Source organism: Papio anubis, chromosome 3, assembly GCF_008728515.1.
Source record: "Papio anubis isolate 15944 chromosome 3, Panubis1.0, whole genome shotgun sequence".
Lineage (NCBI taxonomy): Eukaryota > Metazoa > Chordata > Mammalia > Primates > Cercopithecidae > Papio > Papio anubis.
In genome coordinates this window covers 184435683-184456058 of record NC_044978.1, presented here as the reverse complement: position 1 = coordinate 184456058, position 20376 = coordinate 184435683, and the positions used below count along the sequence as shown (strand labels likewise).

The 20376-nt window shown below is 50.0% G+C and overlaps 1 protein-coding gene and 1 long non-coding RNA gene across 2 annotated transcripts; one reads left to right on the top strand and one right to left on the bottom strand.

The window, feature by feature from the left end:
* Positions 1-8872: 8872 nt before the first annotated feature.
* On the bottom strand, positions 8873-11212 carry TMEM271 (transmembrane protein 271). Its single transcript, XM_031664834.1, is given in 3 exon segments — positions 8873-10155; positions 10157-10638; positions 10640-11212. Coding segments are annotated over 3 exon segments (1293 nt in total). The 3' UTR covers positions 8873-9917.
* Positions 11213-17761: 6549 nt separating this feature from the next.
* Positions 17762-19681, top strand: LOC116274231. Its single transcript, XR_004182877.1, has 2 exons — positions 17762-17801; positions 19095-19681. It is a non-coding gene; the product is annotated as an uncharacterized LOC116274231 (long non-coding RNA).
* Positions 19682-20376: the final 695 nt, after the last annotated feature.

Sequence of the window (20376 nt, the reverse complement as noted above, 5' to 3'; positions counted from 1 at the left end):
CCAGCACCTGGCGTCCCAGCACCTGGCGTCCCAGCACCTAAATTCCATCTTAGCACCTAGAGTCCCAGCACCTGGCATCCCAGCACCTAGAATCCAGGATCCAGATTCCAGGAGAGCAGCTGAGCTCCCCACACCTGAATCAACAGCTGGTGTCAGCTCCATCCTTGATCACAGAAGCACCTTCTCCAAGCCTCCATTTTCCCATCTATAAAGCAACTGTTTTCAGGATAAGGGAAGCGGTGAGCCCACCGCCTTGGCAAACAGGGTCTGGCCTGTGATATGCCCACGAGACAATTAGCTTTGATGAGGTGGTGCTGATGCCAATGAAGTCGGTGTGCACTTGGCATCTTGGGCAGCGTTATGGTTCTATTACAGAATCTTAGAGGGCTCGCAGGAACCTTCTCTGAATGCTTGTTAAATGCAGTATCACAACCTTCAGCAGGTGACAGGCACCAAGGGGCGTGGCTGCCTGGAGCCTAGAAAGTCCTTGGAGCAGCCTTCTGTTCGCAGCACAGCCTTGAGAAATGGGTAGGGATGGGCCAGACAGGGAGAGTGGGGTGGGCTCCACAGGAGCTGGGAGCGGCTCCTTCCAGCAGCAGCGTGTGTGGGTGGCTGCTGTGCGTGAATGAGCTTCAGTGGGAGAGCATGGGAATCGCGCTTAAGGGAAAAATAGTTAAACAAGGCAGGAGGGCCCTCCTGGAGCCGGAGGCCCCGCAGACTCTCTGGGAGTATCATTCCTGTTCCCAGGGCTGGGGAGGGTGCGAAACACCTGGAGGCCTGGAACCCAGCTATTAGAAAGGAAGCTCTGCAGCAAGGTCCAGTTATGGGAAACCAGCAATGGTGGCCTCTGGCTGGCCCAGGACAGTGGGGAGAGGACAGACCATGAGTGTACAGGTACTGGGCAGAAGTGAGATAAGCTCTAAAATGAACAGGGTTGAGGCCAGCCCTGAAGCTCCTGCGGCTGCTCTGAGGCAGGGAGACCCCCAGGAAGGGAGGGGTCCCCAGAGGGAGAGGAGCCCCCTGGAAGGCAACACAGCGGCCACTTTGGAGGGGAGGATATAAATCTTTATCTGGATTTGTAAAATAATTCAGTTATTTGTGACTGTTATATGAAAATATTTGCAAATAAGCCAAATGTAATTTATTTTCAGAAAGTATTCCCCTTAGGCACTTACTTTTAATGATTCAGCTTTTTTTTTTTTTTTTAATCTGACAGATCTATTCAGGTTTGAGAATACCCGTGGTCTGCCATGGACTGGGCCTTTGACCAACCACAGGGCAGCACCCTTGCCGCCAGCCGCCTGAGCTCCACAGCAGCCAGCCTGGCACCCGCATTGCAGGAGGGAGATGCCAACCTCGAGCCTCCACTGAGCTCTGCACCAGGTTGAATGGTGTCCTCCCAAATTCTTGATCCAGAGCTGCAGAATATGGCCTTATTTGGAAATGGGGTCTTCACAGATCATACTGGATTAGATGGGCATAAATCCAACAAGAGCGTCCTTGTTGGAGACCAAGAAGGGCACACAGACACGTGGAGGAGAGCCCCCATGAAGGCAGCAGACGCTGGCATGATGCGGCTACAAGCCACAGAAGTCCAGGGTGCCAGCAGCCATCAGGAATCAGAGGCCTGGGACAGATTCTCCCTCAGAGCCTCCGGAAGGGGCCAACCTGGCCAATGCCATGATCTTGGACTTCAGACTGAGAATACATAGTTACTGTTCTAAGACACCCAGGGTGTGGCAGTTTGTTACAGCACCCCAGGAAATTAATACAGCTCCTAGAATGGAGCATGCACCCATGTGTGTATGTGCAGGTGTACTCTGTGTATGTGTGTACATATGTGAGCACGTGTTCATATATACACATATGTATACACACATTCAAGGCTTCCTCCTGCAGTGCATCAGGACACCAACCAGGAGTAAAAACTTCAATCACCTGCAGTTTGATCTTCACAATAAAAAAATCTGACTGATTTTTAGAATTAAATTATTGTTTAATTGCATTTTCAGTCAAAAATCTCAGTTATGTGGTTCAAATTCATGTTGCCAAGGCCAGAGCACTTGCTCTGACCAAAGAAAGGTGTGGAACTTCAGATACCTAAGGCCCTGGCTTGCTTGGTGACCGTGCTGCCCAGTTCTGCACACAGCATCATGTGTTACCTCTGGTAAGTTATCCCTTAAAGTCGATGCCTAGCCAGCCACATGAGCTGTGAGCTCCTACTGCTGAGCCGAATCACAGCTTTGTGTTTAAAACAGTAACTTACAAACTCAGCATTTTGCCATGTAAAAATGCTAAAATGTGTTTAATTTTTTATCTCATCGTTATAATAAACTCTTGACAGGAAAACAGAGTAAGACTCATTTTCAGAAAGGGCCAAGAACTGGCTGGACATGGTAGCTCACTCCTGTAATCCCAGAACTTTGGGAGGCCCAGGCGGGCAGATCACCTGAGGTCGGGAGTTTGAGACCAGCCTGACCAACATGGAAAAACCCCATCACTAGTAAAAATACAAAATTAACCGGGCATGGTGGCACATGCCTGTAATCCCAGCTATTCGGAAGGCTGAGGCAGGAGAATCGCTTGAATCCAGGAAGTGGAGGTTGCAGTGAGCCAAGATTGTGCCATTGCACTGCCAGCCTGGGCAACGAGAGTGAGATTCCGTCTCAACAGAAAGAAAGAAAGAAAGAAAGAAAGAAAGAAAGAAAGAAAGAAAGAAAGAAAGAGAAAGAAAGAAAGAAAGAAAGAAAGAAAAAGAAAGAAAGAAAGAAAGAAAGAGAGAGAGAAAGAAAGAAAGAAAGAGGGAAGGAAGGAAGAAAGAAGAGAGAAAGAAAGAAAGATCCAAGAACTGGCATTATTTTGCAAGGAGCACAACGAAGAACCCACTCTCAACCACAAACTTCAAGTTTTAAAAAGGTAAAATTTCAGGATCTCCATCCCTCATTCCCCTTCTGAGTCCCAGAAGGCCAGGCCCATCTCAGGGATCCCCTCTTCCACAGGGCTATCCCCACTACACCCCTCAGGCCCCCAGCGTTTGCCCAGGGACCCAGCTTCAGTGGTCACACCCATTTTCCCAAGTACACACGAGGCAGGACTCCCTTACCACTTCCTCCCAGTTGCCTGAAGCAAAGGCTGAAAAGTTGGCCTGAGGGCCCGCAAAGTTTCACTTTCCTTCTTTAGAAAAAGCACAGCTCTTGAAGGTTAGGGTAACCTGATCTGATCTGAGTTCTGTGAAAATCTTGCATCAAGAATGGAGATGAAGGCCAGGCGCAGTGGTTCACATCTGTAATCCCAGCTCTTTGGGAAGCCGAAGCGAGTGGATCACCTGAGGTCAGAAGTTTGAGACCAGCCTGGCCAACATGGCGAAACCCCGTCTCTACTAAAAATACAAAAATTAGCCAGTCGTGGTGGCAGGCGCCTGTAATCCCAGCTACTCGGGAGGCTGAGGGACAAGAATTGCTTGAACCTGGGAGGTGGAGGTTGCAGTGAGCAGAGATCACACCATTGCACTCCAGCCTGGGCAACAGAGCAAGACTCCATCTAAAAAAAAAAAAAAAACTGGAGATGAAGAAAAGAGATCAGGCAATGATCAGACAGTGTAAAAGGGAATTAGCAAAACGTGGTGGGGCCACAGCAGGTGCACAGAGGCTGAACCCAGGCCCTGGAGGATGGGAGGAGGGCAGTGGAGGTGCACAGCTCTCCAGGTGCCATTGAAGTGTGGTGGGGCCTTACAGAGCCACTGCCAAGTCAGTAATTGGAGACCAAAGAGCCTCCCCCGCTCTCGAGGCACCTCTGGCGGTCCGGCTGCTTGCTACCATATAGTCCACCAGAAACAGGACGATGACCACACAGGTGGGGTGAAGGATTGTTTTGTGGAGTATATTGTATTTTAAAACAGATTTTATTGATCCAAAAGTGACATTCTGTTGAGGATCAATAGCGGATAGAAGGCAAAATGTAGATTGTATCAGCTGAAGCCTGTCCACGTGAAGTCCACGTGAAATCCACATGAATAGGTGGATTCTCTGGTAAACGTGGAGGTTTTAAGAAAGCTGCTATGGACCAGGCTCCGTCATGGAGCCCTCAGGCTTTCTGTTGCCACCCCGAGAAGTCATCAGGAGAATTCAGTTGTGGGGACATAATGATATTTGCACACTAGTTTCCTAAATTATTTTCTTCTTCCATTTTGTTGCTGTTTTCTATCACATGTTGGAAGGCAGCAAGTTAAGCAAAGACACGGGGCCACTGAGAAACCGAACCCGCTGCCATCCGGCTGCTGCCTCTGCCTCATTTGAAAAGGCAGGTACATAGGTACACAAACAACGCATACTTATTTACATGCCAGAATTCACTTTTCTTAAGGTCTCTGCCATTTAGAAATTTTCTCTTGTATTTTAGTGAAAAAAATAATGCTTTGGAATAATGATGACTTTGAGGGGCACTGAAGGACACCATGCTGCTCAGCAGAAGAGCTGGGCCTGGGGTGGCTGGCAGAGTGCCGGCCAGTCCAGCACCAGAGTCAGAATGTGGCAATTGCCTGAACACCATGGACCTGCCTTGGGGCCTAGGAACTCCTCCTGGCACACCCGCCTCTCCGCCCCTCCTCCCACTGCTTGCCCAAACTCCAGCGCTCTCCCTACAAGGCTCCACTGTGCTGTGCTGGCCCACAGGTGATGGCTGCCCCACTAGCCTGCTGCCACGTGGACATGACAGAGCATTCAGGGAATCTGCATGCAGCTCAGCCCTGACAGGGCACCCTCCCAGGGACATACTTTGTGAGTGCTTGTGCTGAGATGCTGTGGCAAGGACGGCCTGGACAGCATGGCCCAGTCCACAGCCAGGCCACAATACCCTGCACAGGTTCCTCCTGCATTCTAGATGCTTCGGGCAGGGCTGCTGGCCTGGCTCTCAGACGCTACCCAGGAGGCCCTGTGTGTGTATATACAATTGTGCATGTGTGTATGTGCAGGTGTACAGTGTGCATGTGCACATGTGTGAGCACGTGTTCATATATACACATATGCAGACATGCACACACACACAAGCATGCAACCATGTGTGTATGTGCAGGTGTACTCTGTGTATATGTGTACACATGTGAGCACGTGTTCATATATACACATATGCAAACATGCACACACACACGAGCATGCACCCATGTGTGTACGTGCAGGTGTACTCTGTGTACATGTGTACACATGTGAGCACGTGTTCATATATACACATATGCAAACATGCACACACACGAGCATGCACCCATGTGTGTATGTGCAGGTGTACTCTGTGTATGTGTGTACATATGTGAGCACGTGTTCATATATACACATATGTATACACACACATTCAAGGCTTCCTCTGCAGTGCATCAGGACACCAACCAGGGTAAAACTGTCACCTGCAGTTTGATCTTCACAATAAAAAATCTGACTGATTTTTAGAATTAAGTATTGTTTAATTGCATTTTCAGTCAAAAAAATCTCAGTTATGTGGTTCAAATTCATGTTGCCAAGGCAGAGCACTTGCTCTGACCAAAGAAAAGAGTGTAGAGCACAGATACCTAAAATTACAGGCTTGGTGACCGTGCTGCCCAGTTCTGCACACAGCATCATGTGTTACCTCTGGTAAGTTATCCATAAAGTCGATGCTAGCCAGCCACATGAGCTGTGAGCTCCTACTGCTGAGCGAATCACAGCTTTGTGTTAAAACAGTAACTTACAAACTCAGCATTTTTGCCATGTAAAATGCTAAAATATGTTTAATTTTTTATCTCATCATTATAATAAACTCTTGACAGGAAAACAGAGTAAGACTCACATTTTTTCAGAAGGGCCAAGAACTGGCTGGACATGGTAGCTCACTCCTGTAATCCCAGAACTTTGGGAGGCCCAGGCGAATCTGAATCACCTGGTCAGGAGTTGGAGACCAGCCACAGCCAACATGGAAAACCCCATCACTAGTAAAAATACAAAATTAACCGAGCATGGTGGCACATGCCTGTAATCAACTATTAGGAAGGCTGGGCAGAGAATCGCTTGAATCAAAGGAGTGCTCAGATCGGTCAGGATCGATCCGGATCAGATCTCTTTTTGCGGGGCGGCGGCAGATCAGAACTCATGATCCCAAACTAAGTTTAAAAGGTAAAATGGAGTGCTCAGATCAAGTGCTGCCCGCGGGGATTGGATAACGGATCAATTCGATTAATTGACCAGGAACCGTCCTTCGAAGTGATTGGATTCGAGGAAGGAAGGAAAAGGGAAAAAGGAAGGAAGAAGGAAAATAGATCCATGATCCATCAGGAAATTTTAGGCGGATCCACAGATCAGAAGTCAGGATATCTAAAAGCTGCCAGGTGAGAAACTTAATCAAAACAGCCAGGTGAGGTGTGGACGCCTGGTCTTCGGGCTGAGAACAGAATGGCATCAGACAGGAAGCTGGAAGAGAAACTACAGGAAGGCGACAAAGTCGCTTGACAAGCGAACCGATCAAAAGGAAAAAGATCTTTTTTGCGCGCTCAGTCGATCCATCAATTATCAACAGTCGTCCATTCAGATCAGGTCAGGGACAACTCCATCGCCATCAATTCAGTCCTGGAAAGAATGATTATGGATCTTCTCCACAAATAAGTTTTCGGAAGAGTCTATCAGAACAATCGGACCGTCTCTCGAGATCAAAGAAGATCCTCAGGGACAGGAGGTGTACACCTGCTTGACAGGAAGGGGGCCTGCTTTTACGGGACAGAAGGAAGGGGGTGCATGCAGGGACACGAGGGGTGTGCACGTGGGGACAGGATGGTGTGCACACAGGGACAGGACAGGTGTGCAAACGGGCGACAGGATGGGTGTGCACGCAGGTACAGGAGGGTGTGCCCATAGGGACAGGAGGATGTGAGCGCAGGGACATGAGAGTGTGCACGCAGGGACAGGAGAGTGTACATGCAGGGACAGAAGCGTGTGCACGCAGGGTCAGGAGGGTGTGCCCGCAGGGACATGAGGGTGTGCATGCAGGGACAGGATGGATGTGCATGCAGGGACAGGAGGGTGTGCATGCAAGGACAGGGCGGCGTGCACAAGGGATAGGATGGTGTGTATGCAGGCACAGGAGGGTGTGCACGCAGGGGCAGGATGGTTTGCACGCGGGGACAGAAAGTTGTACACGCAGGGACAGAAGGTTGTGCACACAGGGACAGGAGGCTGTGCATGCAGGGATGGGGGGCATGCACACAGGGACAGGAAGGCATGCTGTGCATGCAGGGACAGGAAGGTGTGCACGCAGGGACAGGAGGGTTGCACACGGGGACAGGAAGAGGCGTATGCAGCGACAGGAGAGTGTGCATGTAGGGACAGGAAGGTGTACATGTATGGACAGGAATGTGTGCATGCAGGGACACGAGGGTGTGCACGCAGGAACGGGACAGTGTGCATGCAGGGAGAGGAGGGTGTGTCTGCAGTGACAGGATGGTGTGCAGCCTGCTCCTGGCCATGGGCCACTGCCCCTAACTATTTTCTGCCTTCTGTTCTGTCCCAAGAAAAGCCTGACACTTTAAAGAGGTCACCGATTTTGATCACAAATTTGGAAGACTCATAAGGCATCTAACATTTTAAGCTGTACAAACAAAATTAAGACTAAATACTTCGGAAAACAAAAACACAGGAAATTTGATTATTTGCATCTGCGCTGCTCATGCATTTGCTCCAGCCAGGTCAGTGCCCAGCAGCCTTCTGCAGGGAGCCAGTAAGTGCCCACCCCCGGGCAGATCCATCTGGCTGCCCCTGTTGTGTAGTTCTGGGAAGCTGGCCTTACAGCCACCTGAGAGGCCTCTGCTCAGAAATCAGGAGGCACCTGGCCATGCCGCACTGATTGGATGTAGGCAGACAGAGGGAAGTATCTTAAAAGTCACACTGCTCTGCCAGCGATTACATTTTTGCCTAGGTTGATGACTGCTGGACTGGTTGTCCTGGGGCAGGAGAGGACTGGGCTGTAAATGGACAGTTGGACCAGTCAGGTCATGCCCTCTGTTCAGCTGGACCCCCTTTCTCACTCCACCATCCAGGGAGGCCTATTATGGGCCAGCATCTGAAGAAGCCAGTGAATGAAAACCTAGTAAATTGGCTGTGAGTGATTCTTTGTCCTCCAGCAGCATCCACATAGCAAGGAGAGGACACTGGTCCATGGCATCTTTGACCAGATCCCCGGGCTTCACAGTAACTGAGCAGGCATCAGCAGGGGAAGGTTTGCCAGCTCTGGAGAACAGCACCTGAATGGTGACAGGTTTCACTTCTCATCATGGAAATGGGGCTGGAGCCTCCTCCCTCTTGTGGCCTCTGCAGCAGCAGGGAAGCCCGGCCAGGTGCCAGCAGGGCTGGGGGCCTTGGTCACCAGAGGTACAGGGAGCTCTGGCTTTGGGCAACTAGGGGTTGAGGAGAGGCCTCACTCCAGAGTCTGCACCTGAAAACTATGCTCCATCCTTAAATTTGGCTACTTTTTCACAGCTATAAGTAGACTTCTATACACAATACAGATATTACACGTGGTTTCTGTAGCTTCTCTCTCCTAACTGCTCTGTGCTGGCACTCACCCCACAGAGCACTGGCTGCCTCCTGGTCCCCCGGCAGGAGGTACTCATCTTTCCCACCAGGCTGTGGCTCTGCTCCCAGCTGCTCAGGGTCAGCAGCTACCTCCCTGGCGCCACAATTCCAGCACGTGGGAGTCGGATCACATTTTCCCAAGACTTGGAGCTGGCCTGGCTACCAGCCAGCCCAGCAGACAGATGGAAACACACTCCACCAGCATATGGAACTCATTTCATATCATGTGTGAAAACACACACACACACACATATCCTCATCATTTAAAAGTATGACCTTCACATCAATTAAGGCGATTACGGGGTATATTTTAAATGAAATGTTATCATACTCAAAATTACCAGATTAACGAAATAATCAACAGGAAAATTATCTATGCCAGAAAAACTATGACTGATTTTCCAAAATAGGATTAGATTGTTCATATGTATTAACCAAAAATAAGCTCTGCTTTGCAGTTGAAACCACACAACCAGTTTCCAAAAAAAAAAAAAAAAAGAAAAAGAAAAGAAAAGAAAAACGAAAGAAAAGAAATGTATGGGATGTGGCATCAGTGTCTCTACACACACAGAAAGTTAGCTTTAGAAAGAGGCTGGATTCAGTCAACTAGCTAGCAGAATACAACTGTTCAAACTCAACGTCTGTCCGACCAAATGAAACCATTTCCCCCAACACTGACTTGTGCGTAGACATCCTCTAATTCCAATTTGATGAATATTCTCCAATAACATAGCAATTAATTTAATAAAGGAACTCACCAATTTTAAATTGCAATAAATTTACCAAACATTTTCACTATTTATGGAGAGCTTTACAGTAAGAAAGTATCAACAAAAGCAGGCACATCCGTGTACAAAGTGTTGCCGTTGGGTGTTTTCGCTTCTTCTTTCCTGAATTACCAGTTGCTTTTCGTCTCTGTCCGCTCTTCCTCCGTGGGAAGTCGCCGTCCTGGGGCGCTCGCTTTGTCCCCCTCGCCTTGGACCACCAGGCAGAGCAGCCCCAGGGTTTGGACTTGCCAAGAAAAGTGCAGTCGGGCTAGCCAAGCCCAAACATTTATTGTAAACTTGAAAATGGAATCCAGATATGAACGACACAAATAAGAAGAGAAACCTCCCAGATACAGAAATGGTCACATCAGGGGCCCCCTCCTGTGGTCACGGAGCCCGCAGAGGGGGCCAGGCCGGAGGCTGCAAAGCCACGTGGAAGAGGCAGCGCCCCTGAGGCCTGGCCCTGGACCCCACCCCGCCGCCCGTCCTCCCTTGCCGCCGGGGTCCTGAGCGGGGCGGGGGGAACGCAAGCACGGTCCGCGGGATGGGGGTCCGGCCCGCGGGCTCAGCAGGCCCGACGGGTCTCCCAGGGCCGCGGCGTCTCGCAGGGCGGCCGGCAGCAGTAGGGGTAGGAGGCGTTGAGGTCGGGGTCCGAGGGCGCGTACCCTGGCAGCTCCACCGACGGGTGCCCCCCGCAGCGCACCTCCGCGCCCGCCTCGTCCAGCGCGTGGAGGACGCCCACGTTGATGTAGGAGACCGCGTGGTGCCCTTGTGCTGCCCAGTCCCGAGGCGGCAAGTCCGATCCTCGGGGAAAGGATGGAGGCCTCGCTCGGCCGCTGCTGCAGCCGCCCGCCCCCACCCGGCCCGCTGGCCCGGCCAGGCGGGCGGCTGCCTTGAGCCGAGCCGCCGCCCGGGGAGCCGCGCCAGAGCCCGGCCTCCCCTCCGCCTGCAGCGCCCGACAGCGCCAGGCCTCGCGGCGACTTGTAGTTCTTGACGAGCAGCAGGCTGAGCAGGCCCAGCAGGCACTCGAGCGAGTTGAAGACGGTGGAGAGCACCAGGCCGCGCTGGTAGTCCTTCAGCTGGCGGCACTTGGCGGACGTGGCGCTGTCCAGGGTGCTGCGGGGAGGCCTTGAGGCACCCGAGGCGAGCCGGGGCAAGCGGGGAGGCTGAGCGGGGGTTGAACCTGGGGCCGAGCCGGGGCTCGAACCTGGCGCCCGCGGGGGCAGGCAGTGAGTAAATTACTTGGCTCCACCAGGAACCGCGGTGGCCGCCGTGATCACGGCGCCACGCAAAGGCGCTGAGGACCCCGAGCATGAAGACCAGGACGCCGAGCAGAAGCAGGTTCTGGCTGCTCACCGGCCCCGGGGCCCCGGCCGCGGCCCCCGGCTCGCCCGGCGCGGCCTCGGAAGCTCCTGCCGGCGCCCGTGAGTACCCACCCCAGGCCAGGCCCAGCTCCGACCGAAATGCGTCAAGTCCGCAACCGTGGCCGAGAAGCAAAAAGCAAAGGAAAGCAGCAACCCAGTGAAAGCGCAATGGCCGCTTCAAGCGAGCAGCTCCCATCGAGCCAAAGCCGCCGGAAACCCGGCAATGGCTAACGCAGGCGACAGGAGGCAGGAGGAAGCTGGCGCCAGGCCAGCGGACGCTCCACTTCATCCTCCAGCGCCGAGCCGGCCCCGCGCAACCCAGCGCCGCCGCCCGCCGCCGCCGCCCGCCGCCTGCGCCTCCTCCAGCACCGCGCGGCGGACCGCCGACCTCCTCCTCATCCTCCCGCACGCGTCCTCCGGGCCCGCTTGCCACCGCCCGCCGAACCAGCATCCTCCGCCTCCCGCCGCCGCCGCCGCCCGCGCCCCTGGCTTCCATCCTTCCACAAGGCCCCCCCCCCCCCACCCCACCTTCCGCCCTTCCACCCCCAACAGCCACCACCCAGGGCGCCCCTCCGCCTCCTCCTCCCAGAGCGGGGGTCTCTGGCCGCGTCTCTCCGCCTTCCTTCCCTATCCGCGCCCCTATCCGGCGCGGGCCGCTGCGGAAACGCCGCTCTCCACCCCCAGCTCGCTCTCCCGGACCCCCTGGGCCCCACCCCCAGCGCTCCCCACCGCTTGGCGCCCCTGCGTCTGCGCTCCCCTCTCTCCCCTCTCTATCCACTGGGTCTGGGCCTCACTTCCCGCCCACCCGCCTGCCAGCGGCCGGGAAGCCTGTGGAAGTTATGGGGGTGCAGGGAGTTGGGGAGAGGGGAGCTCGTGTGCTAGGGGTGAGTGGGTATTGGGGAGAGCCTGGGTAAGGAGAAGGGGAAAGGGGGAGCCTGGAAGAGGAGGGAGGAAAGGAGAGCCCCGGTGCTGGGGTGGGGGGGAAAGGAGCCCGGAGAGGGAGGGGGAGGGGGCCAGGTCCTGGGGGGAAGGGAGGAGTGAGCCTGGGGAGGGAGGAGGAGAGACCGGGTGCTGGGGGGAAGGGAGGAGTGAGCCCGAGTGCTGTGGGGGGAGGGGGTTGTTCAAGGGATGAGGACGTTCAGGGTCTCTGGGAAGTGCTGACGTCTGCGCCTGTGCGGCGTGTTGCTTGTGGGCGCCTGTGTGGTGTGTGGTGTGTTTCGTGTGTAGTGTGTGCATGTGTGTGCGCGCGCGTGTGCACGCGGTTCGGGGGATGAGTAGGGGCGCTGACTTTTAGGACCAGCCATTTGAACTAAGCTGGAGCCGACGTCTTAGAACCTAGGATGAGTCTCGTTTGGTTTTAGTCTGCAAAGCTCGTCTGGATCAGACAGGAATTTTCCCCAGACGCGGGTGCACGTGAATTAATTCATCAGAAGGCGGTTCATGGCCTGAGTGAGGGGGACAAGGGCGGCAAATTCCTCCGCCTCATTCCTACCCTGACGATTCGAGGTGGGTGAGAGGAAGGCGTGGGGCGGCTGGGTGTGTGGGGTGGGGGAAGGTCACCTCCCCGGCCTCTCTGGGCCCTCCAGCCTTTTCCTGAGAGGAGCTCGCCTCGGCCCCTTGGTTGGGGGGATGGGAGCATCTCCGGAAGGCCCTCAGCCGAGCAGCTGGGCCTGCACCCCTGGTCCCTTCCAGTTCGTTTCTGCTGTGGCGGCAGGAGGCTGGGGAGCCGATGACTCACCCTGCCGGCTAATTGCAGCGTTAAATAACTTTGCGCCGGATTCAGTGGCTGCAGCAGGGAACGCGCTCCGGGCGCCGGGGGAGGTGCAGGGACGCCCTGAGAACGCACCTTCGTCAGTGTCACCAACCTTAGCAAGTTCTGGCCTGTGGAGCCTGTGGAGCCCTCACCCAGAGCGCAGAGCTTCATGCCCCTGAAGGGTGCAGTTTGTCCCATGGTGCCCGGTGGGCCCGGACAGAGCCCCCAGAGGCTCTGTCTGAAGGAAGCTGCACCCACAGGCTGCAGGCAGCGCGGGCCCCTCGCCCACCTTTCTCGGAAACCATCTGCCCATGTGAATCTATGTGAAGGCCCTTCATGCGCTCCTGGACATCTGCGTGGGATTTACTTCAACTGCTATAGCTGCGAGGAGGACGAGCATGTTTCACTGTATTTTTAGCAGAGAGTGCAGATTTTAGAACCTCGCGAACGGTCCTGTATATCCTGCACGATGACTCGCCAGAACAGTAGGAATAGTGACCCTTCATTTGCATTTATGGTGCATAGGTTTTCAACGGACAGTGTGTAAATCAGCTTGTATAATAATCGTGGCACCCACGCGCGCGAGCAGACTTACCATGAACTGACTTCCACTGATTATTGCGGTTTCCAGGGAAACGAGGTTTGCAGCCACCTCCGGTGAGGGCGGAGCGGCCTCTCCATTCCCAATGCAGCAAGGCTGCTGCAGCCACGACGATTAGGCTTTGGAGGAGGAAGTGAACTGATGGGGCCTCATCCTCCTCCCTCCCTAAAGGGTGAGGGTGGAAGGATGGGGCTGTGCCCTCTTAGGGCAGGGAAAAACAGCTTGGAGGGGTTTCTGCCATCAGAGATCCCATAGGAGGCAGGTCAGTCCTGCAGAATTTCTCCCCAGTCTGGCCACCAGCCTCCCCGGCCCCTTGCTAGAGGCCCCCATCCCACTGGCGGCTTGCTGCTGCCACGGGGCCTTTGCACAGGCACCTCCTGCAGCCTAGGGTGTGTCGCCTCTCCACGTCCTCACCGGCGTCTGCCTTTGCATTTCCCAGATGCTCGCTTCATCCCACTGAGGAGTAACTCAGTTTTGTGGGATCCCACTGCCCTCCAGGTGCTGCTCCGCGTGCTCTACACAGCCTACACAGCTTTTCATTCAGTCCTTGCGGCACACGAAGGTAGGCGGCCCCACTGTCCTCACAGAGGCTTCCTATGCAGGAGCCAGTGACTGGCAGAGCGCCGCTCACACTCAGGCTCCAAGAGCTGCCTCCCTGCGGTCCCCTGCCCCGGACAGACGCTCCTCCATAACAGGCAGGATTTCCCTGTGGTCCAAAGGTGTGTGTCCCTGCCAGATTGGGAGTTCAGCTCACTGCGATCCTGTCCAGCTTGCCCCCATCTCCCATCCCCATCAGGATCTGGCTTTGCCCCAGCTATGTGGAACGAACGCATGAACAAATGAATGGGTGGGTTGCTCCATTTTGTGACAGGACGGCAAAGTCAGCTGGTTCTCCTCCTATGGCGCTCAGGGCCAGGTGAGGCAGGTGGGCCCACACGCAGACAGGCCCCCATCTCTGTATTGGGTGTGGGGAAGGGGCTCTGGGAGGGTGCATGCCCCAGCTGCAGGAATGTCAAGAGCAGAGGCCCTGGAGGAGACAGCCCGGAGCTGGCACACAGTAAAGTCCTCAGGTAGGAGGGGCAGAGTGAGGGTGCCACCGTCGGGCAGCAGATGCCCACCCAGAAGGGTCTTTGAGCCTTGCTGGGAAGTTCAGATTTTACCCTGAGGATAAGGGAGGCCCTGGACCCGCAGGAGGATGCCCTGGTACGTCTAGAAGGAGCCCTGCCACTGGGGAGCTGGCGGGGTTGCTGCCCATCACGGTGCAATCACAGGTTTGCCTGCTCATCTCCCCCGCCCTTTTCCCATCACTTCCTGAGACTCTGCAGATGGTCAGTAGTGTTCCTGAGTGGATGACATTGGGTTGGCAGAGAGAGGGGAGGGCAGTCTGTGGTCCCGGTCATGCAGTTTCCTTGTACAGTCCGTTGAGCTCACAGGGACCCGTCAATGACCCTTCACTCAGAGGGACGGCCTCTACACTTGAGCTGGTTTCTGACACCTAAAAACAGAAGTGGAAATGGGAGCAGACGCAGGCACATTTTCAAAGCTGATTCGGTTGCTTTCTGGCAGAATCCCTTCCCCCAAGCACCTGCGGTGCCCACCCCTTAACTCCGCCCCATGAGGGGACCTCTGGCAGCTGCAGTCTAGTCAGGTGATTTCCGGGGCTCAGGGCTCAGGGAGGGGCACCCACCTCAGAAAGAAGCGCCGTGCTTATGAGAAATGACTTCTACAGGTTGTTGGGGAAAGAGGAGTTATTTTAAAGATCGCAGAGCCCGTGATGTGCCAGGAGCATTCACACAGGGCATATAGTCCCCACAGCTGCCTCTGTGCTGGGGCCACCTCGCCCTCCTGTCCTAAAGACAAGGAACCTGAAGCCCAGAGATGGTGTCTTAAAACAATCGTGTGGTTTTTTTCTGATTACAACAGCAATTGTGTTAATCCAAGAATATTTTTCCTATCAACTGTAAACCTTATTTTAATATTTACATATTTATTAGCATTTAAAATTCAATCTCCTAGAATATTGACTTCAATTAGTTTGGCTGATTCTATTTTTTTTTTTCTAATTTGTTTATCACTTAACTTTTTAAGTACTTTTTTTTTTTGAGACAGAGTCTCACTCTGTTACCCAGGCTGGAGTGCAGTGGTGCAATCTCAGCTCACTGCAACCTCTGCCTCCCGGGTTCAAGTGATTTTCCTGCGTCAGCCTCCTGAGTAGTTGGGACTACAGGCTCCCACCACCACGCCAGGCTAATTTTTGTATTTTTAGTAGAGACGGGGTTTCATCATGTTGTCTAGGCTGGTCTCGAACTCCTGACCTCAAATGATCCCCCCACCTCAGCCTCCCAAAGTGCTGGGATTACAGGTGTAAGCCAACACACCAACCTCTTTTTAGTGCTTTCATCCTTTATCTTTTTAACTACGTAAGTACTCAACATTTTAAATTATTAATCTTCACTGTGTTATTTCCAAGAACAATCACTACTGACCTTTCACTTACGCAGCCACAGTGTGTGCCTCTCTGTGTAACTCTGCACAGCTGGTGATTTATTGAAAGAACTTACTCTCATAAAACCGTAGCCAGCGAGTTCTCAGAGACACAATAATGCACCTTAAATATTACTTTAAAAGCTCTTGTCTTGTGAAATGTAATCGATCCACAGAAAAATCATAAAGTATATATGTAATAGCTTAATGACTTATAAATGAGCATCTGTATACTTTCCACTCAAAAAACAGAATATTGCAGGATTTGAGTACACAACCTGTACCTTTCCAACTACAGCCTCCCTCCCACCAGAGCTTCTGCTGAGTTCACTTGAAATCACTTCCTTGCATTTATGTATGCTTTCATTACCTTGACAAGCATCCCTAACCATTCTAGTTTGATTTTGCCTGGTGTTTGAACTTTATATTAACGGAATCATAGAACATAATTCTTATATCTCTGGCTTCTTTCATTCAACTTTGTGTCTGCGAAGTGTATCCATGTTGCATGCAACGGGGGCTTTTTCATCGCTGGTTACTGATTCACTGCATGAATATGACACGGTTTATTATCCATTTCATTGCTGATGAACATTGGATCGTTTCTAGTTTGGGAATATTATTAATAAATTGTGAACCTTCTTATTTGTGTGCCCTGATGTACTTGGTCATGCATTTTTGTGGTGTATACTTAGTGAAATTGCCAGTTCATTTGGACATGCATTTTTGGGGTGTATACTTAGTGAAATTGCCGGTTCATGAGTAACACCTATCTTCAGGTATTACTTTTTGTGCCCTTTTATATTGAGATACAATTTATGTGCAATACCAATCATTCATGTTAAGTGTACAACTCAGTGAGTTTAGACAACTGGACACCTCGTTATGAGTCACCATCACCAAGATGATCCAGCACTGTCCCAACTCCCCCCACGTTCTCCTTTGCAAGCACCCTCTCCCTCTGTTCTGGGCACAGGCAACCACGACCTGCTCTCTGTCACCGTAGCTTTAGTATGAAATTTCACATACATAGACTCAGGCAGCAGAGTCTTTCCTGTCTGGCTTCTTTCTGCTGGCAAAATGCTTGGAGACTTTTGCATGTCGCTGTGTGAATCAATGGATCATTTGTTTTCATTGCTGAGCAGAATTCCACCAACATTTGTTTACTCATCCATGAAATGATGGACATTTGGTGTTTTTCCAACTGAGATTGTTATGAATAACGCTGCTATTGTCATTCAAGGACAAGTCTTCTGTGAACATGTTTTCACTTCTCTTGGGCACATCCTTAGAAGTGGTATTGCTGGACTGTATCTAAAGTTAATATTTAACTTTCAAGAAACTGATAAACTGTTTTCCAGAGTGGCTGTACCATTTTGCATTCCCAGACCAAAGTGTGAAAGCTCCAGATGCCCCACGCCCTCACCAGCCCACGGTGTTGTCAGTCTTAATAATGCTGACCATTCTGGTGGGTTTGCAGTGGTATCTCATTGTGTTTTAATTTGCATTACGTTGATAACTAATAGCACTGAGCCTTTCATATATCTTTAGTAAAGAGTCTTTTCAAATCCTTTGCCAATTTTTTAAAAATTGGGTTGTCTTCTTGTAATTGAGTTGTAAGAATTATTTATACATTCTGAACGTAAGTTATTTATTGGATAAATGTTTGGCAAGTATTTCCTCCCAGTCTTTTGACCTACCTTCTTATCTTCTTATCAACATGTTTTAAAAAGCAAAACTTTCCATTTTGATGGCATCCAGTTATTACTTTTTTCTTTTATGGTTTTTATGTACTACTTAGGAAATAATTGTCTAAACCAAGATTACAAATATTTCCTTGTCTTTCAGAAGTTTTATGGTTTTAGCTCCTAAGTGTACATCTGTGATCCACTTTGAATTAATTTTTGTAAATGGTGTGATGTAATAGTCAAGGTTTTTATTTTTGCACATGGATGTCCAGTTGTTCCAGTACCATTTCTTGAAAATAATCACCAATACCTTTAAATTACCTTGGTACTTTTATTAAAAATCAATTGACTGGAAAATGTGGATTGATCTCTAGGCTCTCAGTTCTAACCCATTGACTTATATGTCTGTTCTTTTTTTTTTTTTTTTTTTTTTTGAGATGGAGTCTCACTGTGTTGCCCAGGCTGGAGTGTGGTGGTGCTATCTCGGCTCACTGCAACCTCTGCCTCCCGGGTTCAAGCAGTTATCCTGCCTCAGCCTCCCAAGTAGCTGGGATTACAGGTGCGTACCACCACACCCAGCTAATTTTTGTATTTTTAGTAGAGATGGGGTTTCACCATGTTGGTTAGGTTGGTCTTGAACTCCTGACCTCATGATTCACCTGCCTTGGCCTCCCAAAGTGCTGGGATTACAGGCATGAGCCACCGTGCCCAGCCATGTCTGTTCTTATGCTAACACCACAGTATCTGGATTATTGTAGCTCCATAGTGAATGCTGGAATCAGGTAATGTGAGTCCTCCAACATTTTGACTCTTTTTCAAAATAATTTGGCTATTTTAGGTCCTTTGCATGTCCATACAGATTTTAGACTCAACTTGTCAATTTCTACCCGAAAATGTCTGATTGAGATTGTATTGAACCTATATCTTAATGCGGGGATAATTAGTATATTAGCAATATTGAATCTTCTAACCTACATTTACTTAGTCTTCATTAATTTATCTCATCAATATTTCGTAGTTTTCAGTGCACAGACTTTTCACACATTTTGTTAAATTTCCCTATAAGGATTTCATATTTTTATATTTTTCATTTTGTAAATGTTAAAGAAATAAGACACCCTCATTATTTTTCTTTCTTTTTTTCTGTTTTTTATTTTATTTTATTTTTTTATAGAGAGAAGGTCCCACTATTTTGCCCAGGCTGGTCTCGAACTCCTGGGCTCAAGCAGTCCTCCCACCTCAGCCTCTCAAAGTGTTGGGATTACAGGCAGGAGCCACCACACCTGGCCAGATACCCTCATTAGATTTTTGTGTCTATTCTTATTTCTTTAAAGTAAAATTTACTTTAGTAAATGTTACTATATAAATATATAGCATTAATATAAAATTGTTTGTTACTAGTCATATAAATACAATTAACTTTTTAGATTGCCCTCTTACCCTGTGACCTTGTTAAATTCACTAATTCTAGCAGCTGCTTTTGTGTATTTGGTAAGATTTTCTACAAAGACAATCATGCCACAGGTACATAGAACCCATTTTACTGCTTCCTTTCCAAACTGCATGCTTGTTTTTTTTCTTGCTTTATTGTATTGGCTAGGTCCTCATGCACAATAGTGAACAGAAGTAACAAGAGTAAACAGCCTTGCCTTGTTTCTTGTCTTAGTGGGAAACCATTTAGTCTTTCACCCTTAAGGATAATGTAAGCTGTAATTTTTTTTGGTAGATGCTTTTTATCAAGTTGAAATCTATTTCTATTTTGTTGAGTGTTTTTATCATGAATAGTTGATAAATCTTGTCAAATGCTTTCTTCCTCATCTTTTGAGATTATCATACGGTTTTTCTTTTTCAGCCTGTTAATATGATGAATTACACTGATTCAGTTTCAAATGTCCAACCAAGCTTGTACTCCAGAGGTGAAGCCCACTTGATCACATGTATTATTCTTTTAATATATGATGGATATGACTTGCTGTTCTTTTGTTGAGGATTTTTGTGTTTATGTAAATGAGGATATTATTTGTAGTTTTCTTGTAATGTTTTTGTCTTTGTTTAGTGTCAGAGTAATGTTGATTTCATAAAGTGAGCTGGGAAGTATTCCCTAGTTTTCTCTTTTCTGTAAAATAACTGTATAGAATTGATGTTATTTCTTCCTTAAGTGTTGCGTAGAATTCACTTGCAAAGCCATCTGGGGTTGATGTCTTCTTTGGGAATGACTTTAGCTATAAATTCAATTTATTTAACAGATATAGGGCTATTAAGGTTATTTAATTTTTTTCTTGAATGAGCTTTAGTGTCCTGTGTTCTTCAAGGAATTTTCCCATTTTAGTTAAGTTCTTAGATTTGTTGGCATAAAGTTATCCCAATATTTCCTTAGAAGTTGTGACTTTTACTGCATATAAAACATACCTCAATAAAGCCAAAAAAAAAAAAAAAAAAGTAAAAGAATCCCTTTTGGCTGGGTGCAGTGGCTCATGCCTGCAATCCCAGCACTTTGGGAGGCCGAGGCAGGTGGATCACCTGAAATCAGGAGTTCCAGACCAGCCTGGCCAACATGGGAAACCCTGTCTCTACTAAAAATACAAAAGTTAGCCAGGTGTGGTGGCACGCACCTGTAATCCCAGCTACTTAGGAGGCTGAGATAGGAGAATTGCTTGAATCCGGGAGGTGGTGGGAGCTGAGATTGCACCACTTCTCTCCAGCCTGGGCAACAGACTGAGACTCCATCTCAAAAAAAAAAAAAAAAAAAAAAAAAAATCCTTTTTTATCTATAGGATCTGTAGTGAAGTCCCCTCTTTCATTTCTGATATTGGTAATTTGCGTTTTGTTCGTTTGTTTGTTTTTTGTTTGTTTTTTTTTTAGATGGAGTCTCGCTCTGTCACCCAGGCTGGGGTGCAATGGTACAATCTCTGCTCACTGCAACCTCTGCCTCCTGGGTTCAAGTGATTCTCCTGCCTCAGCCTCCTCAGTAGCTGGGATTACAGGTGCCCGCCACCACGCCTGGCTAATTTTTGCATTTTTAGAGACATTTAGTAGAGACAGGGTTTCACTATGTTGGCCAGGATGGTCTCGATCTCTTGACCTTGTGATCCGCCTGCCTCAGCCTCCCAAAGTGCTGGGATTACAGGCCTGAG